General features: G+C 36.8%; 1 protein-coding gene across 16 annotated transcripts in view; it reads left to right on the plus strand.

Moving 5' to 3' along the window:
* Positions 1–23,150, plus strand: part of ATRX (ATRX chromatin remodeler) — a 242,762-nt gene that overhangs the window by 115,170 nt on the left and 104,442 nt on the right. For all 16 annotated transcript variants that reach the window (XM_060001635.1, XM_060001638.1, XM_060001644.1 and 13 more), the window contains 2 exons: positions 5,256–5,358; positions 7,002–7,217. In XM_060001635.1, the coding sequence (XP_059857618.1) occupies positions 5,256–5,358; positions 7,002–7,217 (319 nt within the window). The remainder of the gene's footprint in view (positions 1–5,255; positions 5,359–7,001; positions 7,218–23,150) is intronic.

Below are 23,150 nucleotides of genomic sequence, written 5' to 3' on the forward strand. Positions count from 1 at the left end.
CATATTTATATTCTTTTTTGTATTATTTTCCATTATGGTTTATCACAGGATATTGAATATAGTTCCCTGTGGAACTTGAGTATAGTTCAAGTAGGACCTTGTTGTTTATCCATCCAATATATAATAGTTTGTGTCTGTTAATCACAAACTCCCAAGTCCTTCCCTCCTTCACCCCCTCACTCCCCCTTGGCAGCCACAAGTCTGTTCTCTGCGTCTGTGAGTTTGTTTCTGTTTCATAGATATATTCATTTGTGTCCTATTCTAGATTCCACATATAAGGGATATCATATGGTATTTGTCTTTCTCTTTCTGACTTACTTCACTTAGTATGATAATCTCTAGGTCCATCCAAGTTGCTGCAAATGGCATTGTTTCACTTTTTTGACGACTGAGTGATATTCCATTGTGTGTATATGTGTGTGTGTGTGTGTGTGTGTGTGTGTGTGTGTGTGTGTGTATGTACACACACACCCACCACATCTTTATCCATTCATCTGTAGATGGACATTTTAGGTTGTTTCCATGTCTTGGCTATGGTAAATAGTGCTGCTAGGAACATAGGGGTACATGTATCTTTTTGAATTATAGTTTTATCTGGGTATATGCCCAGGAATGGAATTGCTAGATCATATGGTAACTCTAATTTTAGTTTTTTGAGGACACTCTATACTGTTTTCCATAGCGGCTGCACCAATTTACATTCCCACCACCAGTGTAAGAGGGTTCCCTTTTCTGCACACCCTCTCCAGCATTTATTATTTGTGGACTTTTTAGTGATGGCCATTCTGAATGGTGTGAGGTGGTACCTCATTGTAGTTTTGATTTGCATTTCTCTAATAATTAGTGATGATGAGCATCTTTTCATGTGCTTTCTGGACATCTGTATGTATTCTTTGGAAAAATGTCTATTTAGATCTTCTGCCCATATTTTTGATTGGGATTTTTTGTTATTTTTATTGAGCTGCATGAGCTATTTGTATATTTTGGAGTTTAATTCCTTGTCAGTCGCATTGTTTGCAAATATTTTCTCTCATTCTGTGGGTTATCTTCTCCTTTTGTTTGTAGTTTCCTTCACTGTGCTAAAGCTTTTAGGTTTAATTAGATCCCATTTGTTTATTTTGGTTTTATTTTCATTATTCTAGGAGGTGAATCTGAAAAGATGTTGCTGCAAGTTATGTCGAAGAGTGTTCTGCCTATATTTTTCTCTAAGAGTTTTATAGTATCTGATCTTACATTTAGGTCTTTAATCCATTTGAGTTTATTTTTGTGTACGGTGTTATAGAATGTTGTAATTTCATTCTTTTACATGTAACTGTCCAGTTTTCCCAGCACCACTTATTGAAGAGATTGTCTTTTCTCCATTGTATATTTTTGCCTCCTTTGTTGTAGATTAATTGACCATAGGTGCATGGGTTTATTTCTGGGCTTTCTATACTGTTCAAATGATCAATATTTCTGTTTGTGTGTCAGTACCATACTGTTTCGATTACTCTAGCTTTGTAGTATAGTCTGAAGTCAGGGAGCCTGATTCCTCCAGCTTTGTTTTTCTTTCTCAGGATTGCTTTGGCTATTCAGGGTCTTTTGTGTCTCCATATAAGTTTAAAAAATTTTTTGTTCTAGTTCTGTGAAAAATGACATTGGTAATTTGATAGGGATTGACTTGAACCTGTAGATTGCCTTGGGTAGTACAATCATTTTGACAATATTCATTCTTCCAATCCAGGAACATGGTATATCTTTCCATCTGTTTTTGTCATTTTTGATTTCTTTTATCAGTGTCTCTTGTGATTTGATGACACTCTTTAGTGTTGTGTTTGGATTGCTTTTTCTTTTTTGTGTGTGTATCTATTGTAGATTTTTGGTTTGCAGTTACCATGAGGTTTTGATATAGCAGTCCATATATATACAAGATTGTTCTAAGTTGCTGGTCTCTTAGTTTCCAGAGCATTTCCAATATCCTGCATTTGTACTCTTCTCACAATTGCTGATTTTGACATCATATTTGTGTGTGGTTGACTTCCTACCTTCACTGTATGTTTGCCTTTACCAGTGAGCTCTTCCATTCATAATTTTCTTGTTTCTAGTTGTGGCCTTTTCTGCCTAGAGAAGTTCCTTTAGCATTTGCTATAAAGGTGGGTTTTGTTGTATTGAATTCTCTTAGCTTTTGCTTGTCTGTAAAGCTTTTGATTTCTCTGTTGAATGTGAATGAGAGCCTTGCCGGGTAAAGTATTCTTGGTTGTAGGTTTTACCCTTTCATTACTTTAAATATATCATGCCACTCCCTTCTGGCCTGCAGCGTTACTGCTGAAAAATCAGCTGATAACATTATGGGGATTCCGTTGTATGTTTTTTGTTGCTTTTCCCTTGTTGCCTTTAATATTTTCTCTTTGTCTTTAATTTTTGTCAATTTGATTAATACGTGTCTTGGCATGTTCCTCCTTGGGTTTATCCTGTGTTGGACTCTGCACTTCCTGGACTTGAGTGTTTCCTTTCCCACGTTAGGGGAATTTTCAGCTCTTATCTCTTCAAATATTTTCTCAGGCCCTTTCTCTTCTCCTTCTGGGCCCCCTATAATTTGAAAGTTGGTGCATTTAATGTTTTCCCTGAGGTCTCTGAGACTGTCCTCCTTTCTTTTCATTCTTTTTTCTTCATTTTGTTCTGTAGCAGTGATTTACAGGAATCTGTCTTCCAGCTTATTCATTCTTCTGCCTTATTTATTCTGCTATGTTTTAAAATATATATATATATATATATTTATTTATTTATTTTTGGCTGTGTTGGGTCTTTGTTGCTGCACGCAGGCTTTCTCTAGTTGCAGTGAATGGGGGCTACTCTTTGTTGCGGTGCTTGGCCTTCTCATTCCAGTGGCTTCTCTCATTGCGGAGCATGGGCTCTAGGTGTGTGGGCTTCAGTAGTTGCAGCGTGTTGGCTTAGTAGCTGTGGCTCGCGGGCTCTAGAGTGCAGGCTCTGTAGTTGTGGTGCATGGGCTTAGTTGCTCCGCGGCATGTGGGATCTTCCCAGACCAGGGCTTGAACCCATGTCCCCTGCATTGGCAGGTGGATTCTTAACCACTGTGCCACCAGGGAAGTCCTTATTCTGCTATTGATTACTTGTAGTGTATTTTTCATTTCAGTTATTGTGTTGTTCATCTCTGTTTGCTCGTTCTTTAAATCTCCTAGCTTTTTGTTAAACTTATTTCTTGTATCTTCTCAATCTGTGCCTCCATTCTTTTTCTGAGATCTTGGATCATCCTTACTATCATTAACTGAATTCTTTTTCAGGCAGATTGCCTATCTCCACTTCACTTAGTTGTTCTTCTGGGGTTTTATCTTGTTCCTTCGTCTGGAAAATGTTTCTCTGCCATCTCATTTTGTCTGTCTGTGTTAGTGTTCTCTGTTCCGCAGACTGCAGGATTGTAGTTTGTCTTGCTTCTGGTGTCTTCCCTTTGGTGGGTGAGGTTGATCCAGGGACTTGTGCAGGCTTCCTGTTGGAAGGGACTGGTGCCTGCCCACTGGTGGGTGGAGCTGGGTCTTGTCCCTCTGATGGGCAGGGCCATGTCAAGGGGGTGTGTTTAGAGTCGGCTGTGGGCTCAGGGGGACTTTAGGCAGCCTATCTGCTGATGGGTGGGGCTGTGTTCCCACTCTGTTGTTTGTTTGGCCTGAGGCATCCTAGCCCTGGAGCCTGCAGGCTGTTGGGTGGGGCCCGGTCTTGTTGCCAAAATGGTGACCTCTGGGAGAGCTCTTGCTGATGAATATTCCTTGGGGCCTCCACCACCGGTGTCCTTGCCCCCCATAGTGAGCCATACTGACCTCCACCTCCCCAGGCGACCCTCCAAGACCCACAGGTTCATCTGATCCAGTCTCCTATGGAGTCACTGCTTTGCCCTGTGGCCCAGTGCACATGAAACCTTGTGTGCGCCCTCCAAGAGTGAAGTCTCTGTTTCCCCCAGTCCTGTGGAGCTCCTGCTCTCATGCCCCGCTGGCCTTCAAAGCCAGATCCTCTGGGGTCTTCTCTTACTGATGTCAGATCCCCAGGCTGGTGAGCTTGATGTGGAGCTCAGAAGTCTCACTCCTGTCAGAGAACATCTGTGATATAATTATTTTCCTGTTTGCCGGTCACCCTCCCAGCCAGTATGGGATTTGATTGTGTGGTGAAAGCACCCCTCCTCCTGTCTCAATTGTAGCTTCTTTGGATGTAGAACATCTTTTTTGGTAGTTTCCAGTTTTTCTTGTTGATGGTTGTTCAGCAGTTAGCTGTGATTTTGATGTTTCTGTGAGAGGAGGTGAGCTCAAGTCCTTCTACTCTGCCATCTTGTCTCTTCCCTCATACCTAAATCCTAGAGTAAATTTCTAAAAGTGACATTGTTGGGTTAAAGTTTTGCAGTTTTAGGACTTTTCATATATATTTTCACGCTATCTTATAGAAGTCAGTTTTTTCATCTCCCAGCAGAGTATGTAAATAGCCATTTCCTCATTCTTTCAACAATAAAACAATGAGCAGTCTATTAACTAGAACGTATATCTTAGGGGAACTACAATCCATTTTGAGTTAATTTTTCTGTATGGTGTAAGATAGGGGTCCAGATTCATCCTTTTGCATGTAGATACCCAGTTGTCTGAGCACCGTTTGTGAAAAGACTGTTTTCCGTATTGCATTGTCTTGACCTCCTTGTGGAAAATCAATTGACCATAAACATAAAGTTTTATTTCTGGACTCTCATTTCTCTTCCATTGATCTGCATGTTTATCCTTTATGCCAGGAACGTACTGTCTTGATTAATGTAACTTAGTATACCAATTCCTAAGCGCAAAAATACATTACTCATCACAAATTGTTGTTACTGTTTTTGTTTTAATTTGTGTGAGCTGGTATGAAGAAAATCATATCTAAGTTTTGTAATCTGTTTTTTTTTAATTTAAAGAGATGGTGAATATTTTTCATGTGTATATTGACCATTTATATTTCTAAAGGCCCTCCATCCATCTTATTACTCATATGCTAAACCTCCCCCTTGAATAAATTAAAATGTCGACTGGATTTCTGTTTGATTTTTTTTAACTTTATTTTTTTGATCACTGGATTTCAAATTAAGGGTTCTCCTTTTTGAACCTAGTGAAGGTTTTTTTGGCTCTTTGATTTTTCCTTTATCTTTTTTAGGAATGTACACACAGGTAAAGCAGTTCTAAAATAGTTCATAATTTACCTAAGGAAATTCATCATGAAGTATTTTATTTTGCATTTTAAATATTCTTTAGGTCTGCAAAGAAAGCAGAGTTGGAAGAAAATCAGCGAAGTTATAAACAGAAAAAGAAAAGGCGACGCATCAAGGTTCAAGAAGATTCATCCAGTGAAAACAAGGTAGTAAATAATGAGATTTACTGTGTGCGCTTGGAATTATAACTGGTACAGTAGACCATTGTAAATATGTTATTACATCTTCTGCATTCCATTCATTAATTAAATTCTACTCATTTATTTTTTTTATTTATTTTCTTTTTTTAACATCTTTATTGGGGTATAATTGCTTTACAATGGTGTGTTAGTTTCTGCTTTATAACAAAGTGAATCAGTTATACATATACATATGTTCCCATATGTCTTCCCTCTTGCGTCTCCCTCCCTCCCACCCCCCCATCCCACCCCTCCAGGCTGTCACAAAGCACCGAGCCAATATCCCTGTGCCATGCGGCTGCTTCCCACTAGCTGTCTACCTTACTACATTTGTTAGTGTGTATATATCCATAACTCTCTCTCGCCCTGTCTACTCATTTATTTACATTTTAAATTTTGCGGAAGAATTGACTTACTGAAAGTATAAATATGCAGAAGTATTAACTTTGATATATTATCAATATTTTTCTTTTCCTTAACTGAATCTAATGGAAGTTTTAAGCTGTTCTAATTCATTATTTCCATTCTTAGGGCTATAGACTTGATGTGAAGTATTCTGTCTGAAGACATAAAACATAATGACTCATGTGATTGAATTTCTTTTACCAGTGAAGTCAGTCAATTTAAGTTTCTTGTACAATATATAAGCAGAATTATTTAGAGTACAAGTTCTCTGTAATGTTTTGTCAATCCTGTTCTCTTTTGGGGGGAGTTCATTTTTTTAATGAACCTTTTAACCATTTCTAATGTGCAATTCAGTGGCCTTAATTACATTCATAATTGGGAACTCTGTACCCCTTAAACGGTAACTCCAATTCCCACCTATCTGCAGCCCCTCATAACATCTAATTCTAATTTCTGTGTCTATGAATTTACCTGTTTTAGGTATTTCATACAAATGGAATCACACAGTATTTGTCCTTTTCTGTCAGGCTTCTTTCATTGACATAATGTTTTCACGGTTCATCCACGTTGTGGCATATGTCAGAATTTCCTTTCTTTTTAAGGCTGGATAATATTCCACTGTATGTATATATCACTTTGTGTTTATCCATTCATCTATTGATGGATGTTTGGGTTGTTTATACCTTTGGCTATTTTGAATAATGCTGCTGTGAATGCAGGCGAGTCCCTGCTTTTAATTCTTTTGGTTATAATCTGAGAAGTGGAATTGCTGGATCATATGGTAATTCTGTGTTCAACTTTTTGAGGAACTGTCACACTGTTTTCCCAATGCACCAGCCTTCCAGTTTTTCTACATCCTCACCAACACTTTTTATTTTCTGTTTTTTTTTTTAATAGCCATGCTAATGGGTGTGAGTTAGTATCTCATTTGTGGTTTTGATTTAAATTTCCCTAATGACAAGTGATGTTGAATATCTTTTTATGTGCTTATTGGACATTTCTGTGTCTCCTTTGGAGAAAGGTCTGTTCAGTCCTTTGTCCCCTTTTTAGGGTTGTTTTATTAATACTCTTCTGTATTACAAAGTGTAATTCTGAAGCTTTTCAGTACGTTTTCTTCCACCTTTTCTTGGTATGTTAATTGGAATTTCAAGTGGACAAATTAGAAAACTTTATAGTATTAACCTTTGATCATTTAAATTCCATAGAGTAATTCTGAAGAAGATGATAAAGAAGAAGATGAAGAAGAAGAAGAAGAAGATGAAAATGATGATTCCAAGTCTCCTGGAAAAGGCAGAAAGAAAATTCGAAAGATTCTTAAAGATGATAAACTACGAACAGAAACACAAAATGCTCTTAAGGAAGAGGAAGAGAGGCGAAAGCGTATTGCTGAGCGGGAACGTGAGCGAGAGAAATTGAGAGAGGTAAACCAATTTTTATTTATGATTTTTTTAAATATATGACCTTCATAGATATACTTTAGTATTTCAAGAATAGGATGTTGTAATCAACCACAGATTTTTAGTTACAGTTACTTTTTCCTATTAGCAATATTTTATGCAACTTATAAATCTTCATTAGATTATATGAATTAGGTACAGAAAAGAGTTGAGATTCTTGATCACCAGAGTGATTGTGTTTTATTTGGAGTAGAAAACTGTTAAGAGGTTATTGCTTAAATCCATAAAGCATTTCAATTTTTTGAATAAACTTTTTCTTGTAAAAAATTTTAAGCACAGGTACAGGCAGAAGGAATAGTGTTATAAATCTCCATGTATCCATTACCCAGCTCCAATAATTACTAACACGTGGCCAGTTTTGTTTAACCTATTCTTTTGCCTTCAGATTATTTTGGAGAAGTCTCAGAAATCATATAATTTTGTTTATATATAGTTCAGAATATATTGTTGAAAGATAAGGACTTTTTAAACATTACCATAGTGCCATTATTACACTTAAACTTTAACAGTAATTCCATAATATCATCAAATATCCAGTTAAAATTCAAAATAATTTCATTTTCCTCACAAACATGATAGTGGTTTTGAAAATAGTTGGTGTGAATCAGGATCCCAAGAAAGTCTCACTACATATTGTGTTGCATTTGGATACTTATGTTTATGTTTATCCTTAAGCTAATACCACACTGTCTTGATTACTGTAACCTTATAGTAAGTCTTGAAATCCGATACTGTAACTTCTACAACTTTGTTCTACTTTTTTATTTATTTTTTTAAAATTTTATTTATTTATTTATTTATGGCTGCTTTGGGTCTTCATTGCTGTGCGCGGGCTTTCTCTAGTTGCAGTGAGCGGGGGTTACTCTTCGTTGCAGTAAGTAGGCTTCTCGTTGTGGTGGCTTCTCTCATTGCGGAGCAGGGGCTCTAGGCATGCGGGCTTCAGTAGTTGTGGCACATGGGCTCCGTAGTCGTGGCTCACGGGCTCTAGAGCACAGGCTCAGTAGTTGTGGAGCATGGGCTTAGTTGCTCCGCAGCGTGTGGGATCTTCCTGGACCAGGGCTCAAATTGTGTCCCCTGCGTTGGCAGGCGGATTCTTAACCACTGCTCCACCAGGGAAGCCCTGTTCTACTTTTTTAGAGTTGTTTTGGCTCTACTCAATTATTTGCATATGGTTTAGTATCCTCTTGTCAATTTTTAACAAGAATCTTCCTGGAACTTTTATTGGGATTGTGTTGGATATTTAGATTAGTGACATCTTAACAGTATTTTGTTTACTGTTACATAAATATAGTATATTTCTCCATTTATTTCGTGCTCCTTTTATTTCTCTTAGCAATGTTTTATGCTTTTCATTGTACAAACCTAGCACATATTTTGCTAAATTTATCCCTAAGTAATTTATATTTTCTGATGTCATGGTAAATGAAATTTTAAGTGATTTAAAGACCTTGTGTTCTGTGACCTTGCCAAATTCTCTTATGAGTTCTAGTAGCTTTTTTTGTAGATTCCTGAAGATTTTCTACATATTCAGTCATGTTGTCTATACACAGAAACCATTTTATTAATTTCTTTCAAATTTATTGTTCATTTCTGTTTTTAAATTATAAAAGGATAGTTAATTTTTTCAAATGCTTTTCTTTTTATAAATTTCTTTCTTTCTTTCTTTTTGGCTGCGTTGGGTCTTCGTTGCTGCGTACAGGCTTTCTCTAGTTGCAGTGAGTGGGGGCTACTCTTTGTTGTGGTGTGCGGGCTTCTCATTGCGGTGGCTTCTCTTGTTCTGGAGCACAGGGTCTAGGGCACGTGGGCTCAGTAGTTGTGGCTCGCGGGCCCTAGAGCGCAGGCTCAGTAATTGTGGCCCATGGGCTTAGTTGCTCTGCAGCATGTGGGATCTTCCCAGACCAGGGCTTAACCTGTGTCCCCTGCATTGACAGGCAGATTCATAACCACTGTGCCACCAAGGAAGCTGTCAAATGCTTTTAAATGTATCTGGTGATCTAGAAAATTAGTCTTGCATTGCTAGAATAAGCCTTGCTTGGTCATGGTATATTACTCTTTTTATATATTGTTGTATTTCTTTTGCTATATTGTTTCAACAGGAGTTTTACCTCACTGTTAAGGAGACATGTTGGTTTGTAAATTCCTTTTCTTGTAATATCTTTCTGTTTTTGCTATCACAGTAATACTGTTCTCATGTAAAATGAGTAGGGAAGTGCTCTATCTCCTCTTCTTTTTTTTTTTTGCGGTACACGGGCCTCTCGCTGTTGTGGCCTCTCCCATTGCGGAGCACAGGCTCCAGATACGCAGGCTCAGTGGCCATGGCTCATGGGCCTACCTGCTCCACGGCATGTGGGATCTTCCTGGACCGGGGCACGAACCCGTGTCCCCTGCATTGGCAGGCGGACTCTCAACCACTGTGCCACCAGGGAAGCCCTCCTCTGTCTTCTTAAAAGAATGTTTGTAAGATAGATATTATTTCATTCTTAAATGTTTGATAGAATTCTCCAGTGAAGCTATTGGTCTGATGTTTTCTGAGTTTTTAGAGAATTTTAAACAGATTCAGTTACTTTAATAAATGTTGGGCTATTTAGACTTATCTGTTTCTCCTTAGGCCTGTTTTGATCAATTTTGTCTTTAAGGAATTTGTCCATTTCATTTATGTAGTCTAATTTATTGATGTAAATTTGTTCACACTATTCCGTTATTAAGTTTTTTGTTTTTTGTAGACACTGTCATGATATCTCATCTTTCATTTGTGTTATTGATAATTTGTCTTTTTTTTTTCTTGATTAGTCTCTCTAGAGGTTTAGCAATTTTACTATCTTTTCAAAAACACCAGCTTTGGATTTAATTTCCTCTATTGTTTTCACCTTTTTCTAATTCATTGGTTTCCATTCTATTTTTATGTTATCACTCTTTCTTTGGGTTTAATTTGCTTTTTTACCAGCTACTTAAGGTGAATTTTGGATCTTGCTCCTTTTTTAATATATACATTTAAAGGTATAAAGTTCCCCACTCTGCATACTGTTAAATGCTGCAGTGTATGAATTTTGATGTTTTGTGTTTTCCTTTTACTCTGTTCAGATCTTTTCTATTTTTCTTATGACCCAGAAAATGATGTATCTTTCTGAACGTTCCATGTATATATTCTGCCATTGTGGGGTGAAATATTCTACAAATTTCAATTAGGTTATGATGGTTTATTACATTCAGGTCCTGTGTATCCTTTTTTTTTTTAAGTTAACACTTAAAAAAGTGTTTATTTAGGCTGCTCCAGGTCTCAGTTGTGGCATGTGGGATCTTTTTTTTTTTTCCTAGTTGCAGCATGCGGACTCTCAATTTGCAGCATGTGGACTTCTTAGTTATGGTATGCAGAATCTTAGTTGCAGCAGGCGAACTCTTAGTTGTAGCATGCATGTGGGATCTACTTCCCCGACCAGGGGTCGAACCCGGGCCCTCTGCATTGGGAGCATGGAATCTTATCCACTGGACCACCAGGGAAGTCCCAGGTCCTGTTTATCCTTAATGATATTTTGTCTCATATTGAGAGAGCAGTGTTGAGGTCTCCAACTATAATTGTCAATTTGTCATTTTCTCATTGCTCTTCTCTCAGTTTTTGCTTATAGTTTGTTATTAGGTACATGTACATGTATGATTGTTATGCCTTTCTTGTGAATTGACCCATTATCAATGAGTAATGTCCCCTTTTACCTCTGGTGATTTTTCACCATCTGAAATCTACTCTATGTGATGATAGTATAGTCACACCATCTTTCTTTTCAAGCATTTTACTATGAAAAGTTCCAACATACTGCAAGGTTTACAGAATTTCACAGTGATTTCCCATAAACTCAGGTCCTAGATTTTCTGTTAACATTTTACTATACTTGGTTTGTTACATTCCTATTTATCTACTAATCTCTCTATCCATCATTATATTTTTTATGCATTTCAATGTCAATTGCAGACATCATTTCACTTAACCTTAATGCTTTAGCTTGCATGTCATTAGCTAGAATTCATATTTATTTAAAATTTTTATGTAAAATTTATTTTGAGTGAAATGTACCAATTTTAAGTGTACATTTGCTTTTGACATACCATGGAATGCACACATCTACTGTATGTGTTTTTGTGTTCTTCTTCAGCTTGCCTTTTTTCCTTTTACTTAATGTTTCGAGAGTGTTCTGTCCTCCCTAGGTTGTGTCTGCTCTTGACTGTGAAACAGCTTATCTGTTGAATGGATGTACCACTGTCAATCCTCCCCTCCCCAAATCTTCTTTTGAGGTACAGTTAGGTTGTTCCAACGTTTTCACTAAATTGGAGTATCCTGTTACATATTGGCATGACTTCTTTTGTTTGTGCTTCTTTGGGTTTTTTAAAAAAATTTCTTACTATTTTAACTATTTTTAAGTACACAGTTCAGTGAAATACATGTTGTGTAACCATCATCACCATCCTTTTTCATGACTTTTTTATCATCCTAAGCAGAAACTGTGTACCCATTTAACAATAAATTCCCATTCCCCCTTCTCCCTAGTCTCTTGTAACCTCTCTTCTACTTTCTGTCTCTATGAATTTGGCTATTCTAGGTACCTCATATGAGTGGAATCATTCAGTATTTGTCCTTTTCTGTCTGTCTTATTTCACATGGCAGAATGTTTTCAAGATTCATTCATGTTATATCAACTATCAGAATTTAATTTCTTTTTAAGGATGAACAGTATATTCTATGCATATACAACATTTTGTTTATTCATTTATCTGTTGATGGATACTTAGGTTTCTTCCACTTTTTGGCTATTGTGAATAATGGTGCTTTGAACATGGATGTACAAGTATCTCTTCAAGTTCCTGCTTTCCAGTCTTCTGGGTATATATACAGAAGTGGAATGGTGGAAGATATGGTAATTCTTGATGTATTTTTTGAGGAATCACCACAGTGTTTTCCACAACAGCTGCACCATTTTATATTTCCACCAGCAATGCATACAGGTTCCAATTTCTCTACATCTTTACAATATTTCTTTTCTTTCTTCTCTGCCTCTCCCGTCTTTTGTAATAGCCAACCTAATGATTGTGAAGTGGTATTTCATTATGTTTTTTTTTTTTTTTTTGCGGTACGCGGGCCTATCACTGCTGTGGCCTCTCCACAGAGCACAGGCTCCGGACACACAGGCTCAGCGGCCATGGCTCACAGGCCCAGCCGCTCTGTGGCATGTGGGATCCTCCCGGACCGGGGCACGAACCCGTGTCCCCTGCATCGGCAGGCAGACTCTCAACCACTGCGCCACCAGGGAAGCCCTCATTGTGGTTTTGATTTGCATTTCCTTAATGACTAATGATGTTGATCATCTTTTCATGTGCATATTGACCATTTGTATATTTTTGGAGAAATGTCTATTCAAATCCTTAGCACATTTTAAAATTGTGCTTTTTTCGTTATTGTTGTATTGTAGGGGTTCTTTATATATTCTGGATATCAGTCTCTTATCATATATGTAATTTGCAAATATATTCCCCCATTTTGTGGATTATCTTTAATTCTATTGATAAGTATCCTTTGCATAAAAGTTTGAAATTTTGATGAAGTCCAGTTTATCAATTTTTTTTCATTGCCTGTGCTATTGATGTTTTATTTAAGACATCATTGCCAAATCCTTTGTCATGACAGTTTCTTTCTTTGCCATTTTGTATAATCCTGTTAATATGCTATTGAATTTGGTTTGCTAGTACTTTGTTGAGGAGTTTTGAATCTATATTAATAGAGAATCTGTAGTTTTCATATAGTTTATTTGTCTGAATTTTGAATCAGGGTAATGCTGGTCTCATTGAATGAATTAGAAAATATTCCCTCATCTTCAGTTTTCTAGAAGAGTTTGAGAAAAATTGTCATTATTTTTTAAATGTTTGGTAAAATTCACCAGGGAAGCCCATCTGGCCCTAGGCTTTGTTCTTTGTTGGAAGTTTGATTACTGATTCAGTGTTCTTAACTAGTTTAGCAGTCTGTTCAGATTTTGTTTTTTTCATGGGTCTGATCTGGTGGTTTGTGTTTCTAAGAATTTTTCCATTTCATCTATGTTATCCATTTTGTTGTATAGTTGTTCATAGTATTCTTTCATAATTATTTTTATTTCTGTAAAATTGCTAGTAATGTCATCACCTTTATTTCAGATTTTAATAATTTGAATCCTCTGTCTTTTTGTCTTACTCATTCTAACTAAAGATTTGTGAATTTTATTCTTTTCAAAGAACCAACTTTTGATTTTGTTGATTTTCTCTTTTTCTAGTGTCTGTTTTATTTCTGTCTGCTCTAATCCATTTTATTTCCTTCCACCTGCTAGCTTGGGTTTAGTTTGCTCCTCTTTTTCTACTTCTTTAAGGTGTAAAGTTAAGTTCTCAATTTGTGATCTTATTTCCTTTCTAATGTGTGTGTTTACCACTATACATTCCCCACTTAGCACTTCTTTTGCTGAATCCCACAGGTTTTAGTATTTTGTGTTTTCATTTTAATTTGTCTGAAGGTATTTTCTAATGTCCCTTGTGGTTTCTTATTTGACCTGTTGGTTATTTAAGAGTATCTTGTTTAATTTATGCATATTTGCATTTTTCCCATTGTCCTTTTGTTATTGATTTCTAGTTTCATTCCACTGTGATTGGAGAAGATAGTTTTTTATGATTTTATTTATTTACTTATTTTTAAGTGGTCAGTAAAACCTTTCATTTTATTTATTTTTTTATTGAAGTATAGTTGATTTTTATGATTTTAATCTTCTAAAATTTATTAAGGCTTGTTTTGTGCCCTAACATGTGGTCTGTCCTTGAGAAGTTCCATGTGCACTTGAGAAAATTCGTACTCTGCTGTTGTTGAGCAGAGTGTTCTGTGTGTTAGGGCTACTTGGTTTACAGGGTTGTTCAAGTTCTGTGTTTCCCTGTTGATCTTTAGTTGGCTTGTTCTATGCATTATTGAAAGTAGGGTGTGATGTCTCCAAACTATTATTGTAGAACAGCCTATTTCTCCTTTCAAGTCTGTCAGTGTTTGCTTCATATAATGTGGGACTCTGTTTTGGGTGCATTTATGTTTATGATTGTTATATCTTTTTGATTAATTTACTCATCTGTTAATATATATATATTTTGCCTTTTGTAATTGTTTTTGACTTAAAGTCTATTTGTCTGATGTTTATATAGCCATCCCAGCCTTCTTAGTTGCTGTTTACATGGAATATCTTTTACCATTCTTTCATTTTCAACCTATTTGTGTCTTTTGATCTAAAGTGAGTCTTTTGTAGACAACCAATATTTGGATCATTTTTTAATGAATTTTAGCATTCTGTACCTTTTGATTGGCGGTTTAATCCGTTATATTTTAAGTAAGTACTGATGAGTAAGGATTTACTTCTTCCATTATGCTATATTTTATATGTCTTACTGCTTTTTTGCTCATCATTTCCTCCATTGCTTCCCTTTTTTTTGTTTGTTTATTTCATTTTTTGCAGTGACACATTTTGATTCCCATCTCATTTTCTTTTGTGTATCATATGTAGATATTTTCTTTGTGGTTAACATGGGATTACATATAACATCCTAACATCATAATGATGTAGTTTAAATTGAATGAACTTGACCTCAGTCATGCACATAAATCGTAGTCTTTTAGAGCCCCATTCCCCCCGTATATAATTCATGTCACAGATTTTGTTTTTATACATTTTATGCCCCAATAATATATATTTATAATTACTTTTTATGGTTTTGTCTTTTAAATCCTATAGAAAGTAAACCTGGAGTTACAAACCAAAATTACAATAATACTGGGTTTTATATTTGACTGTGTATCTTTTCCATACATCTCTAGTTCTTTATACATCTTTGAGTTACTATATAGCATTTTTTTCATTTCAACCTGAAGGCTTCCCTTTAGTATTTCTTTTAGGGTAGGTCTATTTTTAACGAACTCTCTCAGTTTAGGAATGTCTTGATTTCTCCCTCTATTTTGAAGGATACTTTTGTTTGATATAAAATTCTCAGCTGACAGTTGTTTTCTTTCAATACTTTAAAATATATTATCGCACTGCCTTTTGGCCTTCAAGTTTCTGATGAGAAATAAGCTGATCATATTATTTATGATCCCTGTATGTGACAAGTCACTTCTCTTTTGCTACTTTCAAGATTCTCTCTTTCTTTGTACTTTGAAGTTCTGATTATAATGTGCTTAGTCTGGGTCTCTTAGTTTATCTCACTTCAAGTTTGTTGTGCTTCTTGGATTTCTAGATCCTGGTTTTTACTCAAATTTGGGGAGTTTTGGCCATTATTTCCTCAAATAACCTTTCTGCCCCTATTTTTCTTCTCCTTCTTAGACTCTCATAATGTATATATTGATCTGCTTGATGATGTCCTACAAGTCCCTTGGTCTCTCAGTTTTCTCAATTCTTTTTTCTTTCTGCTCCTTAGACTTGATAATTTCAGTTGACATCTTCATGTTTGATAATTTTCTGCCTGCTCATATCTGAATCCTTTTTGAATTTTTAATTTTACTTATTGCCTTTTTCAGTTCTTTTGACTCCTTTTTATAATTTCTACTGCTTTGTTGATAGTCCCATTTTGTGCCTACATTGTTTTCCTGATTTCCTTTAGATTGTCCACAGTTTCCTTTGGGTTTTTGAACATATTTTAAGACAGTTACTTTAATGTCTTTATCTAATAAGTCCATTGTGGGGGACTTATCAGGGATGGTTTCTGTTGTCTTATTTTGTTTTTTTGAATGGGCCATGTTTTCCTGTTTCATTGTTTGGTTTGTGGGTTTTTTTTTAATTGCATATTGGGCATTTGGCTATTATAATGCAGTAACTCTGGAAATTAAGTTCTCTCCCTTCCCAAGGATTTGCTGTATTTCTTTTCTTTAGTTGTCATAGTCTGATTGATATGAGACTCTCCCCATTTATTTTTGCAAAGTTTGTTTATTGTTTTGCATCATTACTGAATGCTCTTTTCCTTTCACTAATGTTCTGTTAATGTTTTGAAAGAGATTTCCTTGAATGCCTGATCTTTTCCAGTCTTTGTAGATTGGCTCTGTACTGGGGCACTCCTTCAGTACTTAACAAGACTTGCAATGAAGCTAAAGGATCACTCTGAGGTTAAAACTTAAGGGCTTTTCAGGTATTTTCTGAGCATGTTTCTTACCTGGGCATACACTTGGTTTTATAATTCTTCTGTCTATTTTGCTGGTTTTGAATGTCCTAAATTCCAAGAGTCTCATCCTAGCTTCGTCTCTGGGCCTTAGGTGGTCAGTTACATGTCTCCACCTATAATGTCTTGGCCCTGACAACTGTGGGTTTATAGTTGCCTTGTAGCTTTTTTTTTTTAAGCATTTTTTTCTGCTTTTTCCCATCAGAATTTCAACTTAGGTGAAACAATAGTAAGAGTTTTATGTCATTCCTTTGGTTATCCCCAGGCAGGTTATAATAGATATACACCATAATTTGCAAATAATTTCTGCTGTGCTCCCTCTATTTTGAGGGAGGAAACTGTCAACCAGGCTGCTGCTGCTTCAAGAATAAGACCATCACCTCACTAGGAGGTAGTGGGATAAGGGCAAGTAAAAATACCATAAAACTTTCCTACCATTTTAAAGATGGCCTATCTCTGGTCTCTACTGAATGCCCTGTGTTATGCATGAAGAGTATACTCTACCTTGTTTGAAATTGAATGCCTTCCAGACCTATATGATAATTGGGAACTATTTAGCTCACAACTTCTTGGTCACACTTTGTCTGACTTTGTGGAGTTTTACTCCTCATGTGCATTTTAATATTCAGTTAAGGCAGTGACTCCCGTTTTGATTTCTGGAGGTCTTTTTGTATAGTCCTTTTCTCTCTGTAGTTCTATGTAGTTTCTCTCTGTAGTTTTTCTAGCCATCTCAGCTTGACTTCTGTCTCCCCAGCTCAGCACAACTCCAGTGTTCTGCTTTGGATACCCTCGATTCTGGAATGTGCCTTCAGGCAGCAGTCAAGGGGGAATAGGGCCCTCCTTATTGGTTTTGCTTCTCTCAGGTATCAGTGTCCTGCTGGTGCCTGTTATTCAAAGTCCAAAAATGTTAGTTTTGTATATTTTGTCTACTTTCCTAATTGATTACAGCAGGAGGGTAAATTTGGTCCCTAGTACTCCATCTTGCATTGTGATCCTGAATCTCCATCAGCAGAAATGGGGCTCAGCCTTTTCAGTATGTTGCTTAAATGGTTTTGCTTTCATTTTTTCTTTTCCTTTTTCAATTCAGACATGGGATACATTTCATGTCCTTATTTATTATTCTTTGCTATAGCTTAATTTATCATTTCTCCTAAATTCTCCCATTTCATTACTATTATTAGTTATATAAACTTTACTTAAATTGTACCTTGAGTGCATAAACACATGCACTTAGTCACTAATAAGTAGACAGTTTTTTTATAAGTTGTCTTCTCCTCCATTCAGGATGAAGATTCACTAATCTCCAATCCTGAAGATAGTGCTTAATAGCTAAAATATCACTTATGAATATATGGTTCGAAATTCTTAAAGCCTTGTATATTAGTTTACTACTGTGCATTAAAAAATACCACAAGCTTAGCTTAAAACAAGACAAAGTTATTATCTCACAGTTCTATAAGTCAGGAATTTGAGAGTGGCTTAGCTGAGCCTGGTCTACTGGGTCGTCTGCTCAGTGTCTCACCAAGTTGAAATTAAGATGTTAGCCAGAGCTGCAATTTTCATCTAAGACTTTGTTGTTTTCTAGCTCACATATTGGCAGAATCCAGTTCCTTGTGATTGTATCAGTGAGGTCCTTAGCTACTAGAGACTTCTCACAGTATGGCAGTGTGCTTGTCTTGGAGACCAGAAGAGAGCATCTCTTACCCTTCGGTCTTTTAAAGAGCTTACCTTGATCAGGTCTGGCTCACCTAGGAGAATGTCCCTTTTGATTAAACCAAACCCAGCTGATTAGTGGCCCAATTATGGGGATGATATCTCATCATAGTTACAGATCTCAGTCACACTCAAGGGGATGGGATTATACCAGAGGGTGGGAATCTTGGAGGCCATTTTAGGATTCTGCCTACCACACCTTGCAAATAGGACAAGACATTCAGAGAATTTTACATTTTGGCTAAAGGCTTTGCCCCAGCAATATGAAGCTGGGACACATCCAAGCTAGAAAACAATAAAAATTTAGTGAATACTTAGTCTATGCCTAATACTTTTTATTCTCTGCCTTATTTAATCTCTGCAACAACCCCATGTGGGTTATTTATAATCTTTCCTAATTTGCGCATGGAGAAACTGAAGCTAAGAGGGTTTAAGTAACTTGTTGAAATGGAGCTGGGATCTAAATGGCCTGTGCTATTTATACTCCACCACACTTTATCCTAGTATTAATCTTGATTTGTATATAATTTCAGTTTTATATAAGTGAAGTATCTATCCAGGTGATTTATTACAAATTTGTGACTTATTTAACATTTTTTACATGCAATAATGGTACTGTAGTTATGATTTTAAAAAGAGAGTGTCCTTTTTTTTAGAAGACTACTATTTAGCTTCATTTATTGACTTTTTTATTTTATTTTATTTTTTACATCTTTATTGGAGTATAATTGCTTTACAATGGTGTGTTAGTTTCTGCTTTATAACAAAGTGAATCAGTTATACATATACATATGTTGCCATAACTCTTCCCTCTTGCATCTCCCTCCCTCCCACCCTCCCTATCCCACCCCTCCAGGCAGTCACAAAGCACCGAGCTGATCTCCCTGTGCTATGCAGCTGCTTCCCACTAGCTATCTACCTTACGTTTGGTAGTGTATATATGTCCATGCCTCTCTCTCGTTTTCTCACAGCTTACCCTTCCCCCTCCCCATATCCTCAAGTCCATTCTGTAGTAGGTCTGTGTGTCTTTATTCCTGTCTTACCCCTAGGTTCTTCATGACATTTATTTTTTCTTAAATTCCATATATATGTGTTAGCATACGGAATTTGTCTTTCTCTTTCTGACTTACTTCACTCTCTATGACAGACTCTAGGTCTATCTACCTCATTACAAATAGCTCAATTTCATATCTTTTTATGGCTGAGTAATATTCCATTGTATATATGTGCCACATCTTCTTTATCCGTTCATCCGATGATGGACACTTAGGTTGTTTCCATCTCCAGGCTATTGTAAATAGAGCTGCAATGAACATTTTGATACATGACTCTTTTTGAATTATGGTTTTCTCAGGGTATATGCCCAGTAGTGGGATTGCTGGGTCATATGGTAGTTCTATTTGTAGTTTTTTAAGGAACCTCCATACAGTTCTCCATAGTGGCTGTATCAATTTACATTCCCACCAACAGTGCAAGAGTGTTCCCTTTTCTCCACACCCTCTCCAGCATTTGTTTCCAGATATATTTTTTAACATCTTTCTTGGGGTATAATTCCTTTACAATGGTGTGTTAATTTCTGCTTTATAACAAAGTGAATCAGTTATACATATACATATGTTCCCATATCTCTTCCCTCTTGCTTCTCTCTCCCTCCCACCCTCCCTATCCCACCCCACCAGGCGGTCACAAAGCCCCGAGCTGATATCCCTGTGCTATGCGGCTGCTTAACACTAGCTATCTACCTTACGTTTGGTAGTGTATGTATGTCCATGCCTCTCTCTTGCTTTGTCACAGCTCCCCCTCCCCCCTCCCCATATCCTCAAGTCCGTTCTCTAGTAGGTCTGTGTCTTTATTCCTGTCTTACCCCTAGGTTCTTCATGACATTTTTTTTTCTTAAATTCCATATATACGTGTTAGTATACAGTATTTGTTTCTCTATTTCTGACTTACTTCACTTTGTATGACAGACTCTAGGTCTATCCACCTCATTACAAATAGCTCAATTTCGTTTCTTTTTATGGCTGAGTAATATTCCATTGTATATATGTGCCACATCTTCTTTATCCGTTCATCCGATGATGGGCACTTAGGTTGTCTCCATCTCCGGGCTATCATAAATAGAGCTGCAATGAACATTTTGGTACATGACTCTTTTTGAATTACGGTTTTCTCAGGGTATATGCCCAGTAGTGGGATTGCTGGGTCATATGGTAGTTGTATTTGTAGTTTTTTAAGGGACCTCCATACTGTTCTCCATAGTGGCTGTACCAATTCACATTCCCACCAGCAGTGCAGGAGTGTTCCCTTTTCTCCACACCCTCTCCAGCATTTATTGTTTCTAGATTTTTTGATGATGGGCATTCTGACCAGTGTGAGATGATATCTCATTGTACTTTTTTTTTTATTTTTTTTTAACATCTTTATTGGGGCACAATTGCTCTACAACGGTGTGTCAGTCTCTCCTTCACAACAAAGTGAATCAGTCACACATAAACACATGTTCCCATATGTCCTCCCTCTTGCGTCTCCCTCCCTCCCACCCTCCCTATCCCACCCCTCCAGGCTGTCACAAAGCACCGAGCCAATATCCCTGTGCCATGCAGCTGCTTCCCACTAGCTATCTACCTTACTATGTTTGTTAGTATGTATATGCCCATGACTCTCTCTCGCCCTGTCACAGCTCACCCTTCCCCCTCCCCATAACCTCAAGTCCGTTCTCTAGGAGGTCTGCATCTTTATTCCTGCCTTACCCCTAGGTTCTTCATGACATTTTTTTTCTGAAATTCCATATATATGTGTTAGCATACGGTATTTGTCTTTTTCTTTCTGACTTACTTCACTCTGTATGACAGACTCTAGGTCTATCCAGCTCATTACAAATAGCTTAATTTCGTTTCTTTTTATGGCTGAGTAATATTCCATTGTATATATGTGCCACATCTTCTTTATCCATTCATCCGATGATGGGCACTTAGGTTGTTTCCATCTCCTGGCTATTGTAAATAGAGCTGAAATGAACATTTTGGTACATGACTCTTTTTGAATTTTGGGTTTCTCAGGGTATATGCCCAGTAGTGGGATTGCTGGGTCATATGGTAGTTCTATTTGTAGCTTTTTAAGGAACCTCCATACTGTTCTCCATAGTGGCTGAACCAATTCACATTCCCACCAGCAGTGCAAGAGTGTTCCCTTTTCTCCACACCCTCTCCAGCATTTATTGTTTCTAGATTTTTTGATGATGGCCATTCTAACCGGTGTGAGATGATATCTCATTGTAGTTTGGATTTGCATTTCTCTAATGATTAATGATGTTGAGCATTGTTTCATGTGTTTGTTGGCAGTCTGTATATCTTCTTTGGAGAAGTGTGTATTTAGGTCTTCTGCCCATTTTTGGATTGGTTTGTTTGTTTTCTTGTTATTGAGGTGCATGAGCTGCTTATAAATTTTGGAGATTAATCCTTTGTCGGTTGCTTCCTTTGCAAATATTTTCTCCCATTATGAGGGGTGTCTTTTGGTCTTGTTTATGGTTTCCTTTGCTGTGCAAAAGCTTTGAAGTTTCATTAGGTCCCATTTGTTTATTTTTGTTTTTATTTCCATTACTCTAGGAGGTGGGTCAGAAAGGATCTTGCTGTGATTTATGTCATAGAGTGTTCTGCCTATGTTTTCCTCTAAGAGTTTGATAGTTTCTGGCCTTACATTTAGGTCTTTAATCCATTTTGAGCTTATTTTTGTGTATGGTGTTAGGGAGTGATCTAATCTCATACTTTTACATGTACCTGTCCAGTTTTCCCAGCACCACTTATTGAAGAGGCTGTCCTTTCTCCACTGTACATTCCTGCCACCTTTATCAAAGATAAGGTGTCCATATGTGCATGGGTTTATCTCTGGGCTTTCTATCCTGTTCCATTGATCTATCTTTCTGTTTTTGTGCCAGTACCATACCGTCTTGATAACTGTAGCTTTGTAGTATAGTCTGAAGTCAGGGAGCCTGATTCCTCCAGTTCCTTCTTTCGTTTCCAAGATTGCTTTGGCTATTCGGGGTCTTTTGTGTTTCCATACAAATTGCAAAATTTTTTGTTCTAGTTCTGTGAAAAATGCCAGTGGTAGTTTGATAGGGATTGCATTGAATCTATAGATTGCTTTGGGTAGTAGAGTCATTTTCACAATGTTGATTCTTCCAATCCAAGAACATGGTATATCTCTCCATCTATTTGTAGCATCTTTAATTTCTTTCATCAGTGTCTGATAATTTTCTGCATACAGGTCTTTTGTCTCCTTAGGTAGGTTTATTCCTAGATATTTTATTCTTTTTGTTGCAATGGTAAATGGGAGTGTTTTCTTGATTTTACTTTCAGATTTTTCATCATTAGTATATAGGAATGCCAGAGATTTCTGTGCATTAATTTTGTATCCTGCCACTTTACCAAATTCATTGATTACCTCTAGTAGTTTTCTGGTAGCATCTTTAGGGTTCTCTATGTATAGGATCATGTCATCTGCAAACAGTGACAGCTTTACTTCTTCTTTTCCGATTTGGATTCCTTTTATTTCCTTTTCTTCTCTGATTGCTGTGGCTAAAACTTCCAAAACTATGTTGAATAAGAGTGGTGAGAATGGGCAACCTTGTCTTGTTCCTGATCTTAGTGGAAATGCTTTCAGCTTTTTACCATTGAGGATGATGTTTGCTGTGGGTTTGTCATATATGGTCTTTATTATGTTGAGGAAAGTTCTGTCTGTGCCTACTTTCTGCAGGGTTTTTGTCATAAATGGTGTTGAATTTTGTCGAAAGCTTTCTCTGCATCTATTGAGATGATCATATGGTTTTTCTCCTTCAGTTTGTTAATGTGGTTTATCACATTGATTGATTTGCGTATATTGAAGAATCCTTGCAATCCTGCAATAAACCCCACTTGATCATGGTGTATGATCCTTTTAATGTGCTGTTGGATTCTGTTTGCTAGTATTTTGTTGAGGATTTTTGTATCTATGTTCATCAGT

The sequence above is a fragment of the Delphinus delphis genome, chromosome X, assembly GCF_949987515.2.
Source record: "Delphinus delphis chromosome X, mDelDel1.2, whole genome shotgun sequence".
NCBI lineage: Eukaryota > Metazoa > Chordata > Mammalia > Artiodactyla > Delphinidae > Delphinus > Delphinus delphis.